The sequence below is a fragment of the Phyllostomus hastatus genome, unplaced genomic scaffold, assembly GCF_019186645.2.
Source record: "Phyllostomus hastatus isolate PE091 unplaced genomic scaffold, TTU_PhHast_1.1 phas_scaffold_78, whole genome shotgun sequence".
NCBI lineage: Eukaryota > Metazoa > Chordata > Mammalia > Chiroptera > Phyllostomidae > Phyllostomus > Phyllostomus hastatus.
Window position 1 is genome coordinate 69251238 of NW_025334041.1, and position 27042 is coordinate 69278279.

At 39.7% G+C, this 27042-nt stretch overlaps 1 protein-coding gene across 4 annotated transcripts in view; it reads left to right on the forward strand.

Annotated features, from left to right (window-relative positions):
* The first annotated feature begins 4676 nt into the window (after window positions 1-4676).
* Window positions 4677-27042, forward strand: part of ANAPC1 (anaphase promoting complex subunit 1) — a 95412-nt gene continuing 73046 nt past the window's right edge. For 2 of the 4 annotated variants that reach the window (XM_045827709.1, XM_045827713.1), the window contains exons 1-13: window positions 4677-4890; window positions 7021-7257; window positions 8312-8470; window positions 12995-13046; window positions 13257-13357; window positions 13803-13885; window positions 14959-15032; window positions 16937-17082; window positions 17260-17480; window positions 18411-18620; window positions 21290-21385; window positions 23695-23785; window positions 23876-23941. In XM_045827709.1, the coding sequence (XP_045683665.1) occupies window positions 7045-7257; window positions 8312-8470; window positions 12995-13046; window positions 13257-13357; window positions 13803-13885; window positions 14959-15032; window positions 16937-17082; window positions 17260-17480; window positions 18411-18620; window positions 21290-21385; window positions 23695-23785; window positions 23876-23941 (1512 nt within the window). In that variant the 5' untranslated portion in view covers window positions 4677-4890; window positions 7021-7044. Of the gene's footprint in view, window positions 4891-4920; window positions 5068-6991; window positions 7258-8311; window positions 8471-12994; window positions 13047-13256; window positions 13358-13802; window positions 13886-14958; window positions 15033-16936; window positions 17083-17259; window positions 17481-18410; window positions 18621-21289; window positions 21386-23694; window positions 23786-23875; window positions 23942-27042 lie in introns of those variants that run through there. The other 2 variants (XM_045827710.1, XM_045827712.1) reach the window with 2 other exon arrangements.

Genomic DNA, 27042 nt, shown 5'->3' on the forward strand with positions numbered 1-27042 from the left:
CTCCCACCCCCTTCAGACCTTGTCTGCTAAAAGGAAAAACAGAGGTCCCTCCAGCAGTCTGTGGCAGCCATCCTCTCCTTCCCTGCCTCTCTGCTGGCGGTCCCTCAGCCCCAGACAGGTCCTGACTCCTTCTTACCAGCACAGCCTGTGTTTCTGCCTGGCGATGGGGCCCTGGGGTGCGTGGGAGCACCGTGGAGGGGCTGCAGGTGCAGACCCTAGACGGGACTGAGAGGAGCTGACATTCCTGCCTGAGAGACCGTGGCCCTTGGCACGCTGTGCACCCAACGGTCAGCTCTGTAACTCCGAGCAAGGGAAACAACTTCTCTGACGCTCACCTCTGAACCTCGTTAGGAGGACAAGATTCAGTGATATTGTAAAGAGTTTTAGCCCTACACTCCAAATAGTGTCTGTGCTCCATGAAATTTTGTGATTGTTTTCTATTTAAACTGTCAGCACTTTTTTTGCAGATGCATCAGTACCCACAAGATGACACATAACCTTCGGGTCTTAGCACAGACCAGCATTCTCTGCATGCAAGCGGTGTCAAAATGAGTCTGCGGGACTCACTGGGCTATTTCAACTGAGAAAACCCCAAGACAAGCCATGTGAAGTGACCATTTCATTCATTTATTTGTTCATTAATTCACAAAAGACATGTTATGCCAACAATGTTCCTGTCCAGGCCTTTGAGAAACTCACAGGCTAAAGGAAGAGGCTGACCCAAGATCAAGACCAGCCCTGAACCTCATCACAGCCCAGAGAAAAAAAGATAACAGTGCAGACTTGGGCATAGAGAATGGTCAGGGAAGGCTTCCTGGAGGAGGTAACAGCAGTAGTGAAGTTTGAGTTCCAGTTGGGCAAACAAACATGTGGTGGCAGAGCCCTCCAGGGAGGAATGTAAATGAAAAGGGCAGAGAGACAAGAAGGGAATGAGTGGGGCTAGGTACAGAAGGTTCAAGAGTATGCGAGCAGAGTGGTGAGGCATGAGGTTGGAGACCAGACTGGAGGTGGTCCTGGTGGACCCAGGAGCTGGGGGGCAGGGCTAGACCTTGGCCTTGAGGACAGCAGAGATCCCCTGGGGAGCCTGACACAGCAGTGGGGTGGCCAGCTTTGCATCTTTAAAAAAACGTTTCAAGGCCCGGTAGGCATCTAGGAATTGCCTTGGGCTACTTGATATTTGATTGGTCAAAACTTTAAAGAATGAGAAATCCCCAGGCCAGAGTGGGAGCAAGGCAGCAGCTATCATGAGAAACTGCTGTTGGCAATGTCACTGCTGCAGCCTTTTCAATTGGAAATCTGTCTGCACCTGTTAAAATTTTACCTGTGCATGACCTTCCACCAGCAATTGGCATCTATCTCCAGCTGGATATGTTATATATAGTGTGGTCTGAATTGTGTCACCCAAATTCTGTGTGAGCCCAGAAGCAGAACTGTACCCAGCACAGCTTGGGATGAGACCACTGCCCCAAACCAGGCCCTGAGTGTAGTAGCCTTGTGAGACCCTAAGCAGAAGACCCTTCTGGGCTTGGACTACTGAACCATCGAAACCGTGACATAATAAAAGTTATTTTAAACCATGAAGTTTATAGTAATATTGTTATGCAGCAATAACTACTAATGCAGAGACCTGTCTGTGTATTTTGTCATAATCAGATTAAAAGTGAGAGATAAGGATTTCATCTATTCAAAATTTTCTTTGTATACCAATTATATCTGGAGAGTTTTGCTAACAAGTGGAAATGACTACACCAAAAGTAGAGGTCTATATTAAATCAGACATATCTGTATCTGTATCTAAAGTACAACCTCAGGGGTCCTGAAGGGAATTGTTCCTTGTTTGGAGGACACAGTGGAAGAGCAGCAAGTTGGTGGTCTGCAGGAGTCTACACCAGTGTGCCTGTGTTCTGTAGAAGCAGATGCCCAATGGTAGCAGGGCAGAATGGGAGGAGGATGGAGAAAATGGGAGATGGTTGTTCTCTGAAACCACCAGACGTGTGGTTTGGACCCCCATGAGCAGAGCAGTTCGAGGCAGAAGCAGAGGATTTGTTTTTTTAAGAGACTTTGTCAACCATGAGTCCAAACAGTGTTCTCAGTGCCACTGGAGTGCTGCAGGGGCCGAGTGACACATTCTGCCAGGAAAGAAGCCACTGCTCTGGCACCTGAGGACCAGGGGTCTTTAGAAGACCTGGAGGCGGGGTCAGTGGCGGGGGGTGGGGAATTGTCAGCATAGGCCTGGTATCCTCGCAGAGCACATCATTAGCTGAGGCCACAGAGAGGCATCTGGAGAGGGTTTATGGGCAAAAAAACACCCAGGAGGGAGAGCTGGTGAACCCTGTCAGTGACACTACCTCACAGATGGACCAATGAGCAGCATAAGACACTCTTTGTGGATTGTGCTGCTCGGGTTCCCTAGAAAATGGAGCTGATGGGGTCATGTTTGATGCTTACTGATGCTTTAGCCCCACATAGAGAGAGTGAAGTCCTGCACTGGCACTGCTTCACTGGGCTGCCAGAACCTCAGCTGACTGCTGGTCAGGTGTGCCCACTCAGTCACACAGGGCATCTGACTGGCTGTGTGGGGAAACCATGCTTCAGGACAGTGCACCAGAGGGAGAAGAAAGGAGACTTAAGAAATGGCTCTTTTTTGCCTTGTTACTATTACTGGGAGAGACTGTAGTTGGGGACCCTCTGCAAATTGTTTCTCAGTTCTTGTCTCTCAAGACATCAATTCCAGTGAGAGACAAACACATACCACGGAAATGAGATAGCAAGTTTATTTATGAAACAGACAGCACAAAACTGCAAGCAGGCACCTGGCTAGTCTGAATGCCCCACGTATAGAGGAAATACAGTTGTTAGTAAGCTTGTTACTAAGTTAGTAAGTTTGTTCTGTACACTTGAGCCAAGGCTACAAGTGGGCACTCAGCTAATCTGAATGCATCGACTACTGGGGTTCACAGGTTATATACCTTAGTCAGCTTTTAGGTTCCCCCTCCTCCCTCTTATACGTTTTGGAAATAATGCACAACTAGAAAGGCTTTCTTTCTCAGTTAGTAGAGGCTCTTTGTGTTAGTTAGAGAAGTTGTTACAAAGGCTTCCTCCCCAGCACAGAGTTTCAAGGACTCCCCTTCTGCTGCACTATTTTTGCTTCTGATGTTTGGAAGACCTTGGCAATCTTATCGGACCAGGCTCAGGACTGCTCAGGTAACTGGTGAGATATGACTTCCTTTTGTTTCCCGCCTCCTGTTTTAAGTTCTTTGTTAGATTGTAATGGCAAGGGCCCTGCTATATTTTCCCTCTGGGCGTTCATTTCTAGCTGCTTTCTACAGTGATATTCCCATGGATCAAAAATTTCCCCCTGTATCCTCAGGCCAGGGCAGTTTGGAATATTTTGGTTTTAGGGAAATGACCAGAGTGCAAGGAATATTACTTTACATTTTAAAGAGAGGCCTAGTCTTAGTCTATTTTGGCTGCTAGGACAAAAATAGCTTAAATCCTGTGGCTTATAAATAACACTTTATTTTTCACAGTTCTGAAGGCTAGCAAGACCAAGATGATGGTGCTGGAAGATTCAGTATCTTCTGAGTGCCTGCCTTCTGGCCCACCACCGATAGCAGTACTTTTGCTGTGTCCTCACTTGGTGGAAGGGCACTAATGCCACTCATGAATGCTACACCCTCATGCCCTAAGCACTTCCTGAAGGTACCACCTCCAAACATAGCCACATACAGTGTATGGTTTCCACATAGGAATTTGGGGGAGTTACAGGTTTTCAGTCCTCAGTAGGCTCCTTCTTGGAGTGAAGTCTTCTGAGAAGAGGCATTTGAGGTAAACCCTGAAGGCTGACATTCCAAATAAAGCGATGAGGATGTGCCCAGATACCAAGGCCACAAAGTGCAAGAAGTGTTTGGGGACTCTCAGGAGACCATTTTAGTTCAGGCACAGAGTTTCAGCCAATTTTACATTTCTGGATAAAGAATTTGAACTTTATTTCTTAAGTAATAGGATATCCATCGATAGTTTTAACCTAGAGATACTACACAATGGGAGATGAGAGCTCAAGAAAGTTTTCTAGTTCCCATAAGTGTGATATTGTACAGTTAAGTCCACAGAGAGGGAGGGCAGGATAAAGCTGAGGTTCCTAACCCATGTCTAGGAATCACCTGGGGGTGTGTATGTGAAGCTCAGAAACTGCACACCATGTTTTTGTGAGGACCTTCATACTTTCTCTCAACTTGTCAAAGGGTCGGGTCCTACAGGTTTAAAGTGCACTAGCAAAGAGAAAATCAGCATGCTCCTTCTCTTCCCCCAAAGATGGGCAGGTACATCCCATCTGAGGGTCAGCAAAACTAACTTGAAAGTCTGCTAGTTCAGACTCAAGAGGCAGTTCAGGTTCCGAGTGGCATGACCTGGAGAAGATGTGGACGCCAGGATGGTCCTGTCACTATACAGATTCTAGTTGACTTGGTCCTGCTTTCTAGCTGGATGCTCTGCTGGGGAAGGAACTGGTACCTAGCCAGAAGGTGGTACCCAGCCAGCTTGGCTCCAGTATCTTTCCTTATGGGGACTTACTGCTGATGCCAGGATCGCAGGATGCCGTGCCTTCCAGGAGACCGTGCCTTCCAGGAGACCCTCTTCTCAGGGCTCCGCCCCCTTGCCCTGCGCGGTGCAGGACGGGAAGCCAAGATGGACGCTTCCAGTTGAGCTCCTTTCCTGAGCGGGGGAACCCTACGCCCGCCGTCCTCAGCTGCTGTTCGTTCTTCTTCAGCAGTGGGGAAAGGAGAGGGAATGAAAAGTTGCAGCGGCGGAGGAGTCCCGGTGAACGACTCTGCTGTTGCCCTGGGGGCGCAGCCAGGGCTCGCTGCGCCTGACGCGTCCTGAGTTACTCAGGTTAGGGCCCGGTCGGCGGCGCTGGTGGTTGCCGCTTGTCCCCAACTCTCGCACACTACTTAGCCTGATGGCTCGGAACCGGAGAGAAGACCTGGAGCTCAGGGGTTGCGTGTTCTGTGGGCTGGGCTCTGCAATGCACCTTTCCGCGTGCCTCCTTTAGTAAAACGCGGTATTCAGGTGCGGCCTCAGCTCCCCGATCGGCCCCTTCCCTTCGGACAGGGTTTTCTGAGGCCCAGGCTCTTAGTCTGTTGTTTTCACCTTCCCCTAGATAGGCCAAGGAAGCTCTGCCCTTTTGCCGAGACGTACTCTGGTACCTTCCGTGTGCCTTTGGGTTTCTTCTTGAACGAGCTTTGTGGTTACCTTTGGCAGAGTAGTTTTTGTTCCTAGTGAGCAATGCAGATGTCCTGTTTTTAGCACATCAATTTAATACGGTGCTTTTATAGGTACCCCTTATATTGCTACTGGTACACGTATCAGTTTGTGGTACTGTACAAGTATTCAGTATATTGCCTTAATCAGCACAAAGTGATGTACTGTGAAGAGAATTCTATAGTAATTTTGTAATTTTCTCTCAAAGTTTTAAATGTTGGTTATCTTGTTGACTAAAATTTAGGAAGACCAGATGATTTTTTTGTAAGTTTTATTAGGCACTCTTGCAGTCATGTCCCAAGTTTAAGTGGTCTCAATACTGACTTCTCGAAAGGAGGAAAAAATGTCATGATTGTAACATAACAGTTATCTCAGAAATAACATTTGATTCACAGCAAACATAACTGCAACTCTAGAGGAGCTGCATAGGAACCACAGAGGCTTTGAGATATTGCAGCCAAGAAAGCCGCTGGTGCCACAAAGACTTCAGAGGAGAAACTAAGTCACATTACACTTTTCATTGTAAATGTGTTTCAAACACTGTTTTTAATGGTTGTCTATAGTGCTGACATGAATGTTTGTTTTGGTTTCTGTATTTGAGGATTGCAGCTTAACTGTAATGCCACAACCCCCCACCCCTTTAAAAAATATGTTTGTTGATTTGAGGGGGTGGGGAGAGTAAGATAGAGGGGAAGAGAGAGACAGAGACATACATGGATGTGAGAAACATGATTGGTTTCCTCCCATAATGCCAGACTAGGGATTGATCACACAACCTCTAGGTATGTTCCCTGACCGGGAATCAAACCCCCAACCTTTTGGTGTATGGGATGATGCTCCAATCAATTGAGCCACACTGGCCAGGGCACAAAACCCTTTTCTTATATAAGTGTTGTCTTGGAGACAAAACTGGCACCTACCTTATATGCTACATTATATAGGGTTGGAATTTGACTGTCTGCTGGGTATTGCATATAGAAATGTTTTGGAAGCAGAGCGCCGTATTTCCACCCACAGCTCATCCAGTTCTTTGTAGTAATAAACTTAACTCTAATAGATTATGATAATTCAAGGCTGGGACTCATAAATTTTCAAACAAGCAGGTCTTGTCCCATTGCCAGAATTATTTGTGCCTTGATTTTTTGGGTTAGGACCAAAACTTGGAATTGATTGCAGTTATATGTTTGGGTGGATTGGAGCTCAAAATTACTGATGACATTTGATAGTTTCTTAAAGCTGTAAGTAGTTCAACTTTTGATGAATTAGAAGTAATAGATGGTTTTTGTTTGTTTCATTTCAGTATGCCAGTGATCCTTTAGGTGTGCTTTTCAAATGAGGTTCCAGCATCTGAACAGAAATGCCTTTAATGTTGAGCCCTTTAGTATAAAACTTGTCCAAATACTTCAGTGTAAAGTGTGGAGAAATTAGTGTGTGGTATAGGTGTTGTGGAACATAAGTGCTTGTCTGAACCCAATAGTTTCCTATATTGTTAACTGTTGATTCGTCTGCAACTAAAGTGTAGCTGTAATGTTAATTATGTGATGATAATGTAATGTAACTGTAAAATGATAAGTGTAATTACCTGAAACAGTCAGAGCTGGAGCGCCCTTTGATGTTATGATTACTTGTATACATATAATGTTATGCATAGGATTGTGTGACACTCATCCAAGGATTAATGGTTCTTCTGTAACATTTTATGATGTTTTTCTTTTGGCTTTGACTCCAACAGCTGACCAGAGTGTGTTTGAATTCATACAGAAATAATGTTGATATCTGGAACCCATGTCGAACTTCTATGAAGAAAGGGCAACAATGATTGCAGCTGGGGATTTGCAGGAATTTGTTCCTTTTGGTCGAGACCACTGCAAGCATCACCCTAATGCTTTGAATCTTCAGCTTCGTCAGCTTCAGCCAGCGTCTGAGTTATGGTCTTCTGATGGTGCTGCTGGCTTGGTGGGATCTCTTCAGGAGGTTACAATCCACGAGAAACAGAAGGTTCCCTTAAGATTGATTCTCAGTTTTGTTTTTGAAATGTAGAGAGATGTGATCTACTTGTAATGTAAGGCTACTAGATGCAGCTGAGAAATGAGTTTGATGATGGTATTTCTAGGGTAGAGGTTAAGATTTGGTAATTTTAATCAAGGCTAAAAATAATGAATTTATTGTATTACAGCATCATAGCTGTTAGACATGTAACTCACGGACTTATAATGAGAGTTACTATCATTCTGGTCCATTTTAGACCTGTTGTTCCACTTAGTATGTGGGGATCAGATTTCATGTTATTTGATGGTTAGGTAGTAGAGTTATAAATGGTCCCTACTGCTAAAAACTTCCATGTTCCTAGAGGAGAAAAGAACTGCCACATGAGTAGATATAGTACTAGTTTTTAAATAGGGGAATGAGATATAAGTGTGTGTCAGAAAGTCAGTTATTCTCATCGTATTCCATTTTCATACTTTTTGGGATACCAAAATCTCAGGGAGGGGAAGTCTGTGTAGTCACAAATCTAAACCTTTCTCTGCCTTGCTCAATTTGACAGTTGGGACAAGGGAAGGAAGGTGAATGGATGTGCATTTGTGAGGCAGGGAAATCTGCATGGTGTATAAGCTCCCCATTGTCCCATATGCACCTCCCTGCTCCCTCTTCACCTCTCTCCCAATATGCTTATTTCTTTTTTGTCTCCTAAACATGCTGGTTTAATTTTTGTATGTATAGGTTCGGTATAATTTTTGTTTGTTTATAGTTTTGGCAGCATAATATGGTAGTATAATATAAAGCATTTAATACAGAGAATTCTTGAGCAAATTCATGAAATCCTGTAAGATACCTAATTCATACACCCACACCCCCCACTCTGTTAACAGTCAGTGGCATCAAACCTTTTAAGAGTTGGACTCTACTGAGTCTTACTCCACAGGAAAAAAGAGAGAGTAGGAGGCTTGTATCTGGATGGCTGTTTGATTTTAATGAATAAATCTTGTTCCATACTGTTGAAAAAGAAATAAAAACAGTGCTTGAACATGTCTTACATATCTAAATTTTGAAGGAAAGCTGGCAGTTAAGAAAAGGTGGAAGCGAAATTGGAGAAGTGGATTATGATGAGGAACTCTATGTGGCTGGAAATATGGTGATCTGGAGCAAAGGAAGTAAAAGCCAGGCACTGGCTGTTTATAAAGCCTTTACAGTTGATAGTCCTGTTCAACAGGTGAGTTGATTTGAATTTTAGTGTTTGATTGACCTTTTTTTTTTTTAACAAAGCTTGTACTTGAAATTTAACAGAAGTGATAAAAACAACATAATGATCCTAGTAACTGGGTGTACATTTTAACATGTGGTGAAGATAATGGTAGGGAAATAAAAATTTCATTTATTTTCTGTATCATCACTTTTTTACACTATTGTTTGTCAATTTAAAGGAAATGTTTGAACATTTGAGTAATTTGGTTTATTGTCAATAAAAATTTATAAGACATTAAGGGTACAAAACTAAATTAACACGAGATTATATTTCATTTCAAATTGTTGAATAAATAAAAAGCAGGTCATTATAAAAGAGAGTAAGGGAAAGGAAAAAAATCTAATTTGCTGTCATTGCACTTGGCTATTTAACTTAACTCTATTCTAAAAATTAGTGATTAAAGGGACAGAATTAAGTATTACTTGTCCAGCTTTTTTAGGAAGACATGCAGGTTTATTTCCTTATTTAAAAGACATTGTCAGTTAATAAATATAGAAGGAGTGGAAGAATTAGAAAATGACCATTTTGTACTCTTCAGTGTGATCACTGGTTCAGTCAAGGATTGTAAATGGGTAGTAATGCTATTGGGTAACTGGGTATTAGTGTGGTGTGAAGGTGTCACCCAAGGTGAAGGAACAAATGTATCTGCTTTGAAGCTATGTGTTCTCCAGCTCAAAAACATGGTGGGTTTGCCACCACTAGTAGGGAGAAAAGGAATGTTCTTACGTACCTACAGCTGTAATGCAGCATGAAGACATGATGTCATCTACTCAGTTTTCTTCCCAAAAATATTTGACATGAGTATGTAAACCTAACTTCTAGTTTTAGGAAATATGGGGAACTAGAGAATCAATTTGTAAAATGTCATGAGTGCGGGGAGATATAGGTGAAACAAGAATAGCCAGGAGTTGGTAATTACTGGAGCTGGCTGATAGGGATTCATTGTGTTACTCTGTTTGACTTGTATATATTTGAAATTTTCTGTAATAAAAAAAAAGGAAAAAAACACCATGAGGAACAATGAGACGAATTCAGAAGAACAGGCGACAGTCTACATTCTGTCTCTTTAAAATAAAGAGTCAGTCATGAAGAAAAAAAAAAACTAGGTTAAAAGAGACTAAAGGGACATCACCAAATGCAATATTTTTTGCACCTTGTTGAATGAACTTTGAATCCTGGTTCTTGAAAATCGACTAAAAAAGACATTGTTAGGGGAAATTTGAAAAAGTTGCAAATGGATTGAATATTAGGTGATGTTAAAATTTTTTGCCCTTCAGGCAGGGTGATGGTTTTGTGGTTGGTTACATAGGAGGAAATATTTATTGTTTGGGAATGCACAATGAAGTGTGTAGGGGTGTGGTGTGTCACGGTGTAGGTGGTTTTCAGGCACCTCCCCCACTGCACTCCCCACATGCACACACACACAGGCAGATACGGCAGAAAGTTACCCAGTGGTAGAGCTAGGTGAAACAGGTGTTCTCTGTACTCTTTCAACTTTTGTTACTGGGAATTTTTAGAATAAAAACTGGAAGGGGGGAAATGAATACATTTATAATAGTTGAATTAATCATTGGGCTTTTGACAAGGTATTTTAAGGCTTTTTGACTAATTTAAGTCCCTTATTGGCAAACAATAAAATCTTGGTACCTAGACACTGCTTTTTGTTTGTTTTTTCCCTGTTACCTATTTCCTAATGAACATTGTGCTCTTCTAACAATATACTTGGAAAGATAAACTGAATTATTCCTAAATTTGAGGACATGTGTAAAAGCATTTCTGTCCAGGAGTGTCAAAGCCAGTGATTGTTTTGATGATAATTTTCCCAGCATAATCATATAGTTGGTATAGGTGTGAAACGTGGCATGGTGATATCCAAGTAGTTTTTTGCTTCTATGTTTCCATATTAAATTATCCAAGGAATAACTGCCTGTTTACTAGATTCCATGGATGTGCAGTTAGATGTGTTTCTTTTACCTGAAGATCACTTGCAAGTTGAATCATAAGTTTTGTAATTTCACCCCTTTTGGTCTAGAAAACATACTGTTTAGTCTTCTCAGTAATATAGAGAAAGATATTTTAATATTTTGGTTAAGAAATAGTACCGGAAGTATGTGACTTAGATTTAGTTTATTCCTTCCTTTATTCTGCAAGTGTTCAGTGTCACTTTTCAGACAGTGTGCTGGGTGCTGGGGTGACAGAGATGTATATTCAGTGTCTGCCATCAAGGAACTCATACTGTTGAAAGATGAACAAATAAACAGATAACTAAAATTCTATGTTCAGATAAAGTATTGTATAATAGCTGTGTGTCCCCAGTGGTTAGAGCATGAGGGACCCAGTGGTTAGAGCGTGTCCCCTGAAGGGAGGAACTCTCAAAGACGTTGCTGTTTCAGTTGGAAGTTGGGGAAAGAAAGGTATTCTAGGTAGAGGGAGTCACAGCCAAAAGAGTTATGGAAAAACATGATGTTTTCTAAATTCGGAATGGAGGTACACAGTGTGGGTGTGGAGAGATGCTCCCAGGTGCAGAGTGGATCCAAAATAAAGGGCCTTGTATATACCTGGGAACCTGGATTTTAAACTGTATGCAAGAGGAGCCTGCCAAGGACCTTAAAATGGGAAGTACATTTTCAGTTCTGTATGTCCAGAGGATATTACTTTGGTGGCAGTATGTGTGATTGGCTGGAGAGTAGAGAGACTTGTCAGAGGATTGGCACCATGAGGAGAGAAGACAGAGGTGAGAGACAGAACTGAGTGGAACGTGCAGAGGGCTAGCCATCTCTTAGACGTGAGGGATGAAGGAGACTGAAACTACTGTCTGCTTTCAGAGATTGGGAGGATGGGATTCCATAAAAGAAGCTGAGACGAGTTAGAAACACTGCTTAGATTTTGAATGTTTCAGTGGCAGTACAGCTCTGATGCTGGTTTTTCCTAAAGTGAACAACAAAGCAGTTGGGTTTAAAACCAGGTAGAGGACTTGAATGGACATTTCTCTGAAGATATGCACGTGGCCAATGAGCACATGAAACAGTGCTCAGCATTGTTAACCATTAGGCAAATGAAAGTGAAAACCACAATGAGATACTACTTTATACCACTGTTATATAAAAAACAGAAAAATGTTGGTGAGGATGTTAAAACTTTGGAATGCTGTGCATTGCTGGCAGCAAAGTGAAAAACGCCGCTGTGGGAAACAGTTTGGTGGTTCCTCACAAAGTTAAACGAGGATTGCCATGTGATCTGGCAGTGCCCCTGTGGGTATACACACACAAAAACTGAAAGCAGGGACTCAGACAGATAGTTGAACGCCAGTGTTCATAGCAGCATTATTCACAGTAGTCAAAATTAGAAACATCCCAGGTGTGTATGGACAGTTGACTGGATGAATAATGTATGGTATATGCCTATAATGGAATACTGTTCAGCCTTTAAAAGGAAGGAAATTCTGACATGTGCTACAACATGGCTGAACCTTGAGGACATTAACGCCAGACGCAGCGTAACACATACTGTGATTACACCTTCATGAGGTGCTTTGAGTAGGGAAAGTCATAAACACAGCAATCAGAATGGAAGTGGATGGGGGGTGAGAACTGGGGAGTTATGGTTGAATTGGCAGTTTCTGTTTGGGATGATGGGAAAGTTCTGGAAATGGATAGCAACGAGATTGCACAACTTTGTGAATGTTCTTATTTATTTGTAGAGAGGGAAGGGAGGGAGAGAGAGAGAGAAACATCAATGTGCGGTTGCTGGGGGTTATGGCCTACAACCCAGGCATGTACCCTAGCTGGGAATCGAACTTGTGACACTTTGGTTTGCATCCCGCGCTCAATCCACTGAGCTCCATCAGCCAGGGCTTGTGAATGTTCTTAAAGGCACTGATTTTGTACAGCTCCAGATGGTTAATGTGATAAATTTTATGTTACGTATATTTGCCACAATTGAAAAAGACCCATAAAATACCATTACATAACTTCAGTAAGTGATTGTTAAACATGTCAATGAAAGCTGAATGGCTTTTCCTAGGCTGTGTTTTGTAAGGTGAATGTTAGTTTGGAAAAGTTAGTTTTTTTAAAGATTTTTCTAAAGTGAGTCTAGGAATGTCTAAGAATAAGATCATTAAGTAAGTCTAGAGATTATAAAATGGCTCTTCTGATAATTTTTAGTTTATTGAGGATATAGGGTGAAATACAGGTTGAGCCACTGTTTGAAGTCACTTGTACTTCAAGACTTCTTTCTATCATGTAGATTTAAAAAATTTTTGTCTTTTCATAAAATTTATTTGCACACATAATGTATCTTATATTAATTAGTATAATTTATCATATACTTAGTCATTAGTTATTTTAATTTTATTTTCTATTTTTTATTTCCATAGTGAATGTGAGGAGACAGTTGTTATATAGATGTCATAGTTATTATTTAGATACCCTTAGTTAATAGGTTGTTATTTAGGTATAATTTTCTTTGGTAAACATTTTGTTTTATTTTTAGGCATTGTGGTGTGACTTCGTTATATCACAGGATAAGTCTGAAAAAGCCTATAGTAAGTTTCTTTTTGAAATTTTATTGCACTTTTTGCTTCCAAATGTGTATCTCACTTATTTTATTGTTCCAAATAAGTAGCTACTAATAGTGGTTTTGCCTAAGCATTTTTATATTGTTCATTAAAGAATTTGTGTTGTTGGGAATTGTCATTTGTGATTGTTGGGATATTTCTGAAAAAAGACCTCCATAACATCTTATTTTCTTGTAGGTACTGCTGAAGTAGAAAAGTGTATGTGTATACTGCAAAGCTCATGTGTCAACGTGCACAGCATAGAGGGAAAGGATTACATTGCTTCTTTACCTTTTCAGGTAAACTTGAGTATTTCTTGCTTTTGTGTTTGGTTGGAGACTGTTCTTAAATTAATTGGTTTCAGAAATATTGCTACTTTTCTGTCTTATAGTTAATCAGGGGTGCATTTCAGTTATACTAAGCACATCATAGTATTGGTCTTTATCCTGCTTCTCAGCTTTCTCATGCCTAATGCTAATGTTAAAGTTTTGTCACATTGTCACTTTGGTGCTGATATTTGCTGCCCCTGGCAGGAAATTGAGATTTAATTCTTTCTTAGACTCAATTTTGTCTTATACTTCCTTATTAAAACTATTTTAAAAAATATTATAGTTAATGATCATATTATTTTGTAAAGCTCTTATTAAACTGGAAGAACATCTAGTGTTTTATATTGTTTCCTGAAAACATGTTATAAAGAGTAGCTTCTTTTATTTTTGTTTTTCCCACCCTTTTATGGGGTAGGTTGCAAATGTTTGGCCCACCAAATATGGATTACTATTCGAACGAAGCAGTTCTTCACATGAGCTACCTCCAGGTCCACCCAGGTATCCAGTTTACTCAGTTCAGAATATCATTACTTGGGCTTTTTTGTGTTGGTTCTGAGGTGAAATTGTTTCCCTGAGAGTTTGGGATGATGATAATTTCCATGGTAACAGCATAGATCTGTGCCATTTTGTCTCATGTCAGTGTTGTGCATTCCTGAGTTCTTCTCCTCACTTAATATGGAATCACATACAGCCTTTACCTCCCAATTGTAAAATCGAACAAATATATGGCCTTCTTAAAGATAATAATACTCGATTCTTAGCTCTACCATCTTTTCATTGTGCTACTTTGGGCAAATCATTAGAGCTTTCTTGGCTTTAGTTTCATTATTTGTTACAGAAATACTATCATTTACCTCTTAGAATTTATGCAGGATTAAATGAACTAAGCTATATAACCTCTGTCACAGGGCTTAGTGTGCATTAGAAGCACAAGAAATGGTAGGTGCCTATTGCTGGTGTGTCTGCTTGTCTCTGGAATCAGTTATGAGCTCCCTGAAGGCAGTGCCTGTCACAGTGTGGTGCAAGTAGTAGATAATATGTTTTTAGAAAATTGCTTACAGATTTTAATTTCTTCTTGTGTTTAGATAGAAGGCCTATCCCCACCACCCCCTTTTTTTCAACCAGTCCTTAAAAACATGCAGCCTCTTTATTTTCTTAAAGTTTTTCTTTTACTTTTTTAAAAGTGCATTCCTGTGTAAATAGGTGTAGGAGACAACATTTTTTTCTTAGCTTCCAAAGACACATTGTTGCTAAGGGAGGTTACAAAAAAAGACTACCTTATTGCCCTTTACCCCATTGGTTCTGTAATGTGATGACTGCTGTTTACAGATGGTGCCTGGGCTGTATGGATTTTCCACTGGGTGTGTGCGTTTCCTGCATAAGAGGAGATTTCTAGGAATGAAATAGAAGATGCTATGAAAGACACTAAGTAAAAAGTTTAGAGGGTTTCTTTTTGGGATGTTTTCTAGTTGCTTGTGTAATTTGGAGAAGATACTTTTTTGCAAGGAAGGTGCAGAATTTGTGCATAAATGGATTTATCTTGTGTTGATTGATTGTTTGTTTATTACTAGAGAACCTTTACCCACTATGTTCAGCATGCTGCATCCACTAGATGAAATAACCCCACTAGTTTGTAAATCTGGAAGTAAGTGTATTTTTAATACATTCTTTTTCATAGCTCATTTTTTTTGCATTTGGGGGAGGGGGGAAAATTAAGGCGCTTATAAAAATTTGACTTGCTTATAAAAATAATAATTTAAGCATTTTACAAAAATAACTTTTATGTTATGAAAATAGTTCGTGTTAAGGCAAGAACTTCTTGAATACCATGGTATTAACTGTTTTAATAGTTATTCTTTCCTAAAAATAAGGCCTATAAGTGGATCAGGATTACTGATGTTTGCTAGCCTACCTGTAGAATGATTAATAAGTAAATGAGTGATAGATGAACTAAAATTGTTTATTTTATTTTTTTGAGAAAAATAGGTTATTAGACCTGTACTGTGTAAATTTTAATATTTCATTTTCCCTGCTCATAATAAGCTGATTTACTGGGGCTCAGAACTTTTAATATTTGCTATAAATATTTCTGGATGTATATTTAAAAATTTTCAGTGTATCCAAACATGATAAGTAATTGTGACTAACAAGAATAGAAAGTTAAAAAAATTTATATGTTTTACTTTAGGACTTTATCCCAAGCATATTTTGAGATATCACTGAGATACTTATCTTCTGTATCAGGGCTTGGCAGACAATAGCCTATAAGGCTTAAGAGCTAAGAATAGTTTTTACCTGTTTAAAGGAAGTAGAAAAAACAAAAATGATTATGCAACAGAGTCAGTATGTAGTCCATAGAGTCTAAATTAGTTAGTTACTCTTTGGTCTTTTACAGAAAAAATTTGTTGATGAGTCTATATTATATTGGTGGCAGTTATAGACAACCCAAATAAATATGTTAGCACCTGTCATTGAATTGCATGTGGCCATTATTGATCATGTTTTTGTATAATATTTAGTGACCTTGGGAATTGATTATTCATAATGCTAAGTAAGATATAGAATAATACAGAGTGAATTTGAGTTTGTAAAAGCATAAGTATATATATGTATAGGAGAAAAAACTAAAAGGAATACTGCCTGATGTATTAGTAGTGGCTATTTTGAGATGATGGTATTATGAGCAATTTTAATTTAATTTAATTTAATTTATTTATTTTTTAAACTATTTTTTAAAAGTTTTTATTTATTTATTTTTAGAGAGAGAAGGGAGGGAGATAGAGAGAGAGAGAGAGAAACATCAATGTGTGGTTGCTGGGGGTTATGGCCTGCAACCCAGGCATGTACCCTGGCTGGGAATCGAACCTGCGACACTTCGGTTCACAGCCCATGCTCAATCCACTGAGCTACACCAGCCAGGGCCTAATTTTATTTTTTATAAAATACTTAAATAAAATAATTATATATTTTTATTTGCTAATTCAGCTGAGAGGAGAGCATTTAGGATGTTGTCAAATAGAGACAGAGAAGCCAATTCATGGTACTATAGAGATAGAAACTCACAAAACTCACTAGGAAAGCCTTATTTTGTATGTGTAATCAGTAAAGTAGAAATAGGTGTACTGTTCAGTACTGTTTGAATGGTTGTTGTAGAGGACAGATGTCATACAGAAGAAGAGAACCAGTAAGGAAGTCAAACTTGGCAGAAGAGTTGATTGAAATTGATAAATAACCTGATTATTGAAGGATTCAAGGACCTTTTATCTGTGGCTGATTAATGGTGGATCAGCACAAATCTTTACCTTTTAGTTGTGAATTTGTGAAATTGAAACTGATAACACTCTTATTTTTAATGTATTTTGAGGAATTTGATGTCCAAAGTAAATGTATTAACAATACTGGGTTAATTAATTAATATATTAATGGATTTTTATGTCTTAATTGGTTTGGTTTCTCTTGATCTCTAGGAATTTTAAGAAGTCTTTTTATAAAGAACAGTTTTGTGAAGTTCATTGTTCATAATCTGATCATTTCTATTTTATCATTAAGGTCTTTTTGGTTCATCACGGGTGCAATATGTTGTAGATCATGCGATAAAGATAGTTTTTCTCAACACTGATCCCTCCATTGTAATGACCTATGACACTGTTCAGAATCTGCATTCTGTGTGGGTTCTTCGGAGAGTCAAAGCAGAGGTAAGGATAAAGTGTCTTTAATACTGAAAACCTTGACATGTTTTGTGAACTAGATTGAGCTTAGGAAAAATAAAGAAAGATTTGTCTTTAATAACTCAAATCTACACTGAATTCTCACAAGAAATTACCCTTTTCATCTAATAGTTGTCTTTTTCCCCCTTCTTATTTTGATTTAAGGAAGAAAACGCCGTTTTAAAATTCTCTGAACAAGGGGGAACCCCACAGAATGTGGCCCCTAGTAGCTCCCTCACAGCACACCTGAGAAGCCTCTCTAAAGGAGACTCCCCCATGGCCTCGCCTTTCCAGAATTACTCCTCCATCCACAGTCAGAGTCGTTCCACCTCCTCACCCAGTCTGCACTCTCGTTCTCCTTCTATCTCCAACATGGCAGCTTTAAGGTGGGACTCTTGTGTGGAGTGTTTCCTCTTTTACCAAGATAGCCTGAGAAAAAGATGCCCTTTTCAAAATTTTCTCTAGTTTTGGGGGATTTAAAATTTCTTTTGCCAGCTCTTGGCTATTTTTGAGGGAAGACAGCCATTATTCTAGTTGTCTTAGTAAGACTCACAGGTCTACTGTGTTACCCTTTTTCAGCAAGTCACATTTGGAGGCTGCCTGTGGTTGTCATAAAATTGGTTATCTCATTTGAACTGCTAAGTGGCTGTAGTTTGATGAATGTTGGTTGTAAAAATACTTCAATACTTTAATTTGCATTAATTTTTTCTTCTTGGCTGTCTTTCTAGCTATCATCTTATATATTGATATAAGAAATTGTATTTACAGTTTTGTTGGTGTGCATATGTGAGTATACAGGAACATAGTTTAGGCGTTTTAAAAAATCATCTGAGGACATGTTCACTGATTCTAGAGAGAAAGGAAGGGGGACGTGGAGAGAGAGAGCGAGAGAAAGAGAAACAGAGAAAGAAACATCACCATGAGAGAGAAACATCGATCCATTGCCTGCTGTGTGCTCCCCCACTGGGGGTCAAACCTGCAGCCTTTTGGTGTACAGGCCGATGCTCCAACTAACAGAGCCACCTGGCCAGGGCTAGTTTAGACCTTTTGAATGATATAAGCAGTTCATTTTTTGAAGCAGCAAAAGAACTAATTTTCACTTTTAAAAAGAGGTATTCTAAGAAGAATTGGAAATCTTTAGAATATAGTAAGACACATGAACATGAAGTAGTTATCCTCTTTTAAGAAATTGTTTTTCTGACTGGGATTGTGTCATGGGTGCTCTCTGTACCCAGAAGTCTGGAAGGTGGTACTGGAAAGTGCGGGGTATCATCCTGCATCATTGTTGTGATGCCCTCTCTCTGTTTATTTTGCAGTCGTGCTCATTCTCCTGCCTTAGGAGTGCACTCTTTTACGGGGGTGCAGAGGTTCAGCCTGTCGGGCCACAATCAGTCTCCAAGGAGACACAGTATTTCTCATTCTCCAGAAAGTAATTCGAATAGCTCTTTACTTGCACCAGAAACAGAGCCCATTGTTCCAGAACTTTGTATTGACCATTTATGGACAGAAGCGATTACTAATATAAGGTTTGGAATATATATTTCTATATTCAAAGAAAAATGTTGCTAAAAGTCTTAGGAGATATTTGGTATTTTATTTAAACTTCCTTTTAGTATATTCAGTTATTAATGCTTATAACATAGACAATGTGTTAAGGCCAGCTCTGTTTCAATATAGGACATTAATGTATTAAAGTGATCATAAACATATTTTTTGTCATTTGTTATTTATTTTTTAAACTTAGTAGTAAAATAACCACTCAGATTTGAGGTGTTTGATGGTAAAGGGAGAAATAACTTATTTATGTAGATTAGGAAACTTGGGATTTTGTATCATTTTAAAAAGTGTTTTAAAGTTTTTGACTATTGGCTGTTTTTTTTTTTTGTTTTCTTTTGGTTTTTTTTGGAAACACAGTTCAGATCTCTGTTCTGTGTGATCTTTTTCTTTTTTTTTTTTTTTTATGTCCTCTTTAATTATCTGTTCATGAATTCAGCCAATGCCAGTGTTGGTTGTGGGGGCTAGTGGCTTTGGGTTAGCAGGCAAATTGGTCACTTCCCTGTCCTCAAAGAAAGACGGGAGGATGGTGACACAGGAGACATGGCCTGTTCTGCTGATAGGGCTTTGGGAGGGTGGAGAATGCACAGTGGGGAGAGGGCATCAGAACCTAAGTTAAGAAGGATGGGTCTGTGGTGTGCTCAGCTGCAGATGTGCTCACCAGGGTAGAGAGAGAGATTGTCTTTAGGGCTGTTCCCTTTGATGAGAGCTGTAAGAAGGTGCTTTGTATGTGGGTCTAAACTCAGGGAAAAAAGAGCAGAGCAAAAAACATGGGAGTTATGGGCTTAAATGGTGATCAAGGCAAAGAGAGGTGGTCGGAATTTAAGGAGCATGTAGGGGTTAGGTTCCTGGATGGCCTGTGGATGAGCTTGCGGTTACAGGGGGCCTGATAACCCTCTGGAACTGTGTGTTGTAATTGTGTATATGTGTAGTGTGTAGACTTTTTCCTAAAGAGAGAGTTTTCATACTCCTTAGAGTCTCAAAGTGTGTCTGTGACCTCCATACAGTTAAAACCTGGTATTATAGAATCAGAAGAGGGCTAGGTGAAGTCTTGGAAACTTAAAATTCTGGGGGTGAAAAGAGAGAAGAGACAAAGGAACAAAGCAAGAGAGGTCAGATAGGAGAAGCAGCAGGAGAGAAATGTCATGGAACTCAAGAAAAGAGCCTTTCACAAAGAAAGTGCCAGTATTGCCAGGTGTGGCATCAGAGGTGAGCTCAGAGAAGAGATGCATGGAGGGCATTGAGTTCACCGGTGACCTTGGCCAGAACTCTTGGTGAGCAGAGTGGTGGAATGGAGTGGGGTACAGGAAGTAAATGGGGTGAGGAAGTGAATGTAGACCTTGAGTCTGTCTTATGGAGTTTGCTTTTGAAAGGGGGTGAGGATACACAGCTTGCCAGATGGAGGCTGTGGATCGGGGAAGAGTTTTGTTTATGCTGACCTATTTAAAGAAAATTCGCATTCATGACTAAATACCTCACTGTGTGTCTCCAAAAAGTAAGGGTAGTTCCTTAACCAACCACAAAACCATTGTTACACCCAGCTGATTAATATTCAGTCCATCTTTATGTTTTAAGACTTTTATCTTAACATGAGAGAGTAGGGTTTTTTTTAAAAAATTGTATTTATTTTTAGAGAGAAAGGAAGGGAGGGAGGGAAGAAGAGAGAGATGGAGACATCCATCTGTTGCCTATCATATGTGTGCCAGCCAGCTACCAAACCCACAACCCAGGCACATGCCCTGACCAGGAATCAAATGATGACTTTTCACTTGTGGTATGACACTGACCAACTGAGCCACACCCGGCAGGGTCAGAGAGTTTAGGTTTTAAGGAGCATACCCAAAGTATGGAAAGTGTCCAAAGTACGGGGAAGAGGAAATGACTATGGACAAGGAACCGGCAAGGATCGAAGTGGAGAGATTAGCCTGGGGAGAAAGAAGGTCATGTTTATCAACACAGGGTGTTGAGCTAGAAGGCAGATGCCTGTGAGTCTGTCTTAAGGAGTTAGGATGCAGAGGCTGGGGTAGAGGATAGGTCGTTGAAGGAAAGTTGAGATGGGAATACAGTGTTGAAGTGGCTTTTCTGTTTTTGTTCCTCATATCCAATAAAAAAATTCCTACCTTTAAGGGCCTTACTGGTAAGTTGACTGTATTGCAGATCTGGTTTTACATCGTTTTGGTCTTCACCACTCTATAAAGAAATCTTTGGGAATAAGATATATGGATTGAAAAACAGTGAGGAAATGGAACCTGATGAGAGAGAGAGGGAGAAAAGAGATAGGAGGGGGCATGTTGTAAAACGTCTGACCCCTTCAGCCATGGAAGGGGTAGGGATTCAGATCTGCATTTACTTTAGTAGTAGGTGACTTGCGTGATATGGAAGTAAAAACTTCATTGATGTTGATTAAACTTACTGTGATATTTCCCCAAAAAGCCGTGGAGTGAATTCAGAATCAAAGAGCTGAAAGAAATCTCTGCTCATGAAATTCAAAGCCTAGAAGTGTTTTTGGGTCTTCAAGGTTATTGGTTGTCCCATGTAGTTGTTAGGTTTCTTGCAGAATATTTTCAAAGATTTTTAATAGTTACCATGGTATGTTTTTGAACCAGTGCTGACAGTTACTTCATTAATGTATCTATTGCAGAGAGAAAAATTCACAGGCCTCAAAAGTGTTCATTACATCTGACTTGTGTGGGCAGAAGTTCTTGTGCTTTTTGGTGGAGTCCCAGCTCCAGTTACGGTGCGTGCATATTCCTGTCAATTCTGTGTGAGTGACTGTAGGGCCTCTTTGTCTCTCTGTCTTCCCTCCTTCCTCCCTTACTTAGTAGCATTATTGAAGTAATTTACATACCATAAAGTTAACATGTTTAAGTGTACAATTAAATGACTTTTAGTAAATTTACAGAGTTTTGCAGCCATTACCACAATCCAGTTTTAAAAGCTTCTCTCATCTTGAAAAGCCCCCTTGTGCTTGATTTGCAGGTCAGTCTCCGTCACACTCCTAACCTCGGCAACTGCTCTGTAGGCCTTTGGTCTTCGTGGATTCACCTTTCCTGGACATTTTATAGAATCATACAAAATGCAGTTTTTTGTGGCTAGCTTCTCTCACTTAGATTACATAATGTCTATGAGAACCGACTGTGTCATAACACGTGTTGAGTGTTTCATTTCTCTTCTGTGCAGCATCCGTTGTGTAGGTGCACCACGCATGGTTTCTCTCTCATGAGTTGGTGGACATTGGGCCTGTTTTCATTTTTGGCCTTTGTTAGTCATGGTGCTATAAACATTAGAGTTAAAGTCTTTGTGTAGACATACATGATTTATTTTTCCATGGGTAGATTCCTAGCAGTGGGATTATTGTGTCAATGGTAAATTCATTTTTAACTTTTTGAGGAATTGCCAGACTGTTTCTAAATAGGCTGCACCATTCATTGTACATTGCCACCAGCCACATTTGAGGGTTTTAGTTCTTTCTCCTTGACAAGGTTGGGTGCTGTCAGTCTCTGTGATTATACCCATTCTAGTGGGTGAGAGTGATTTTATTTTATTTTATTTTATTTTATTTTATTTATTTTTTAATTTTTTATTTTATTTTATTTATTTTATTTTGTTTTGTTTTGTTTGTTTTGTTTTGTTGGGTTGGCCAAAAAGTTCATTTAGTTTTTTCCATAAAATGTTACAGAAAATTTTTCATTTTCACCAATAACTTTATTGTTTGGATATTTTGAGGATGTTGACTATCTCCCAATATTGGCTTCTAGTGGGTAGAGGCCGGAGTGCTGCTAAACATCTGCTAATGCATAAGACAGCCCCACAGCAAAGAATTATTTGGCCAAAATGTCAGTAGTACCAAAAAACTTCACAAACCACTTTTTATACATTCAATCCGTCACAGCACCTTCTCCATACACTGCACACATCTTCTTTTGCATTTCAGTTCTGTTTTTACCTTTTTTGAAGTAATAAAGCATAATACACTGAAAATACTGCATATTTTCTTCCATCTTTAATATTAAAATGGCTATACAAAAACTCACCAATTTTGGTACATTTTTTAATGCACACTGGTATGACTTCTGTCAACTATAATATAACCAAATTGTTTCTAATGAAGTCAAACACAACTAAACACTACTGGAGCCATCATACGGCAAAAACTAAACGAACTTTTTGGCCAACCCAGTATTTTATTCTTGAGGATATGTTTATTGATTTTGAGAGAGAGGAAGGAGGGAGAGATATGACAGACATCGACCTGAGAGAGGAACATCAATAAGTTGTGCCCTTAATGGGGTTTGAACCCACAGGCTAGGTATGTGCCCTGCTTGGGAATGTGCTTAAACCTGCAACCTTTTTATGTACTGAATGATGCTCCAAACGACTGAGCCACCTGGCCAGGGCAAGAAGTGTTTTTAATTTGCATTTCCCTAATGATTTATGGTGTTGAGCATCTTATGTGTTTATTAATCATTTATTTATCTTTTTAGATGAAATGTGTATTCATGTTTTTGACCATTTACTTATCATTTTACTTTGAACTAATTATAAATCACAGGGAATTGCAAAATAATAGAGTAGTCCTGGTACTCTGCACTCTTTTTGTCCCAGAGATGAGCAAAGCTAGGGAGTTGACATCAGTATAAATCACAGACCTTACTCAGTTTTCATCAGTTTTGCATGGACATGTGTGTGTGTGTGTGTGTGTGTGTGAGAGAGAGAGAGAGAGAGAGAGAGAGAGAGAGAGGGAGAGGGAGAGATTTGTTCAGGCACCATAATCAGGGTACAGAACTTTATTATCTCAAAGATCTCCCTCGTGCTTCTTTAAAGTGACATACACCACACCTACCCACCCCTGTCCCTAATCCATGACAACCACTAATCTATTCTCCATCTTTACAATTTTGTCATTTAAAGTTGTTACATAAATGGATTCATACAATATACAACCTTTGGGGATGGGCTTTTTCCATTCAGTGTTTCCCCTTGAGATCAGTACAGGTTGTCACATGTGTCACTACTTTGTGTTTTTTTTTTAAATTTAATATTTAGCTGTGTAAAATTTCAAGAGAGTAATGATAAGACCCAGCTCATCTTTGGTGCCATCACCAACATACAAGCAAAGGATGCAGCACCAGTGGAGGTAAACTCAGGCACTTTGCTTAAGAAATTGAAAGTCATTATGCTTTGTAATTTGCATAGATTGGAAAATAAAGTGTGCGTCTCTTTTTAGAAGATAGACACTATGCTGGTCCTGGAAAGCAGTGGAAACCTGGTGCTTTACACAGGAGTGGTTCGGGTAAGCAATAAGTAGCCTTTTGTTTTTTTGTAGGATTGCCTGAGTATGATTTAGTAATGTTACTTTAGTTTGATATTTAATATTTGTTACCTCCTGTCTGTAGGATTTGGTAGCAGATTTTTCTAAGAGCTGACAATGAACCTCTGATTTAGGTTGGTCCTAAATTGGAAGTTTATGACTTGTTGCCCTTAGATGGATTGGCACTGGGAGTCTGGCACAGATGGGGAACCTTAATGCTTATAGGCAGGTTGTTATTAGAAAAAAGTTAAGGTGAAGTTTCATAAAGAATGTAGTTTTGAAATTGATATATGGGTAGCTTTGTTAAGTCTAAAAGTTTTTGTAAAGTTTCATTATATTAGATATGTAATAATGTACACTGGATCTTTTATCAGTTATGAAATGTACAGATGAATGATATAAATTTTACAAATTTAAATACATATACACAGTTTGAAGAATAATGGCGTGAACATTCGTATAGGCTTGACCCAGGTTAAGAAGTAGGCTGCTGCCTGTATGGTTATAGTCCCCTAGGGATTCTCTCCTGATTGTTTTGTCATTCCCCGCCCCCGCCTCCTCCCCCCCCGCCCCCAGATGGACACTGTTCTGAGTTTTGCAATAAATCAGTCCTGTTTTTTATGACTTCTGGTCTTACAATTATGTATGTATCAGTAAAGAGTGAATTAATTTTCATTATTTTGAATTTTTATATAAAGGAAACTATACCATATACTCTGAGTTATGTTGTTCAACATTGTGCCATGTTTAGATTTATCTGTGTTGATGTGTAGCTATTTTTTCCTCATTTACTGTTACACAGTATCCTATTATATAATGTGATGCCAAAACCTATACTGTTTCACCAGTCATTAAGATTGTTTGCATTGTTTCTGCTGTTCTAGTAAACTACACTTTAAAAAACATCCTTACATATGTCCCCTACTCTTTATAGCATATGCATATTCACCTTAGCCAGGTGGTGCCAAATTGTTTTCCATAGTGTAGGTTGTACCGGTTTACATCTCTTGCCACTCCTGGCCTCCACCAGTGTATGAGAGTTCTGAATACTTTTTACATTCCTGCTAATCCACGGCACTGTTCGTTCTTGCTCCCCTGCAAGCCCCCACCTTCACCCACTCCCAGATTGGTGCCTCATTTAACAGCCTGGGGAGAACAGAAGTCTACACACCCCACTTGGCTTTGCCGACACTGCTGAGAGGTGGGATCCAGGCTTCTCCATGGTGTTTGGAGTAGGTGGGTTATTGTCCAAAACCTTTCTTTTTTGTTAGGCTGTCTGTTTCCTGATTCTTTGCTCAGGGAGAGAAAGACTTCTTGGGCCTATTTTTTTTTTGTTTGCTCCCATAATGAGATTGTGCCTCAACTTTTGTGCTACCCAGAGGCCAATCTGAGACATGAATGGTGTTGCAGAGCAGCGTTCAGTTCTCAGAGATTTTACTGTGTCCTTGTTGGTCAGTTTCACACATGCGTCACTCAGGCCTGCTCAGGATTTCATACACATACTTAGAAAATCCTTTTCTCTATTCTTCTGCACCCCCATTTCTTCTCTCACTCCCTAATAGGGACAGAGAGGAGTTACTGCCTGATTGTTGCAGGGTGGGGGTAGAGTACAGTGCAGGAGGGAAGGGGAGAGGTATATTGCCTTATTGCAGAACAGGGATGAAAGCCAGTGCTCTTGCCCACCGCACAGGGTCTGCACAGTGTGGGGTGGTGAAGGGGCTGCCGGGAGGCCAGCAAGCAGGGCTCTCTCCTCAGCCTGCAACTGCAGTGCCTAATGAGGAGAGGAGATGCAATCCAAGTTACTACAGAGCAGGCCAGTAAGGTAGGCCTGGCCCACAGTTTCTGTGCTGAGGGAGGATGAAACTTAATCCTCACAGGTGAAATGTAGTCTCCAGACCACAGCTCTTGAATAGGAAGGAGGCCAGTGAGTGCCATGGCTTTTTCATAATGCTTGCCTGGAATGGGGCAGGTATGGTGAAAATGTTTCTATCCTGCTTGCTCACTGTTTTCCCAACATCTTGGCTAGAAGGAGTAAGGTTTTCGTGGGGTCCCTTTTGGTCTGCGCCTGTAGCATTTCTGGACTGAAGGCTCCTTAAGAGCCCAAGGACTGATTATGTGCGGAGTTTAAGAAAAGTGGAAACCTAGGGATTTCATCATAGGTTATTCCTGCTATGCAGGTCCCTAAGCCAGTCAGTTTTCTCTCCTCACATTTCAGAGACTTCTGTTGCATTCTAAATTTCATGCAGAGTTTAGTAATTAGTGGGAGGAATAGTATGAAATGTATTTACTCCATATTTTCATTAGATGGAGGTCTCATAGCTTTTTGAAAGCATTGTATGTGTACAGGGTAGGGCAAAAGTAGGTTTACAGTTGTTTGTATGGAAGATAGTACAAGAATTAATAAACAATAATACAAGAATAAACTGTGTTTTGTATACTCAAAACTATTTTTGCCCTACCCTGTATGCATTAGTTTTCATTCTCATTTTGTTTTTTAATCCTATGGGTTTTAATTGGGCAACTGGTGTAATTTTATTAAGTTTTTGGGAAATATTGACATAAATATGTATATTGTTACAATTTCTTTTTAGTTTTGATCATTTCCTTTATCATTTCCTTTTAGTTTTGTCAAGAGTTTTCAGCTTGTATGCAAGTGAATTTTTGTTGTGTTTTCTGAGAACCTTATTGATAGCTAAAATAAGGGGTGGTTAGCATGGATTGTCAACTCATCCTTTTAAGGTCAATGAGGAATTTACTTGATGGAAATTTTTTTTGAGGAAGAAGTATTTGAGAGTTTATGATGGAAGACAGAGAGTGAGCTAGAGAGCAAAGCTTGAATTAGGTTGGATTCAGTTTCTTAAGCATCATTTAACCTAATGTTTTTCAGCCCTAGACAAATAATTGGTGCTCTGGTGTTCTGACTCTCTTCCTGGAGATTTAGTTAACAGATTTGCTGCTTAGAGTCTCTGATAGCTTAGTACCCCTGCTGTCTTTATCACCAGTGAGGTAATAAAAAATACATTGTATATGGAATTTTGTATAACATCTTGACTATATTAACATTTTCCCCTTTCCTGCCAAAA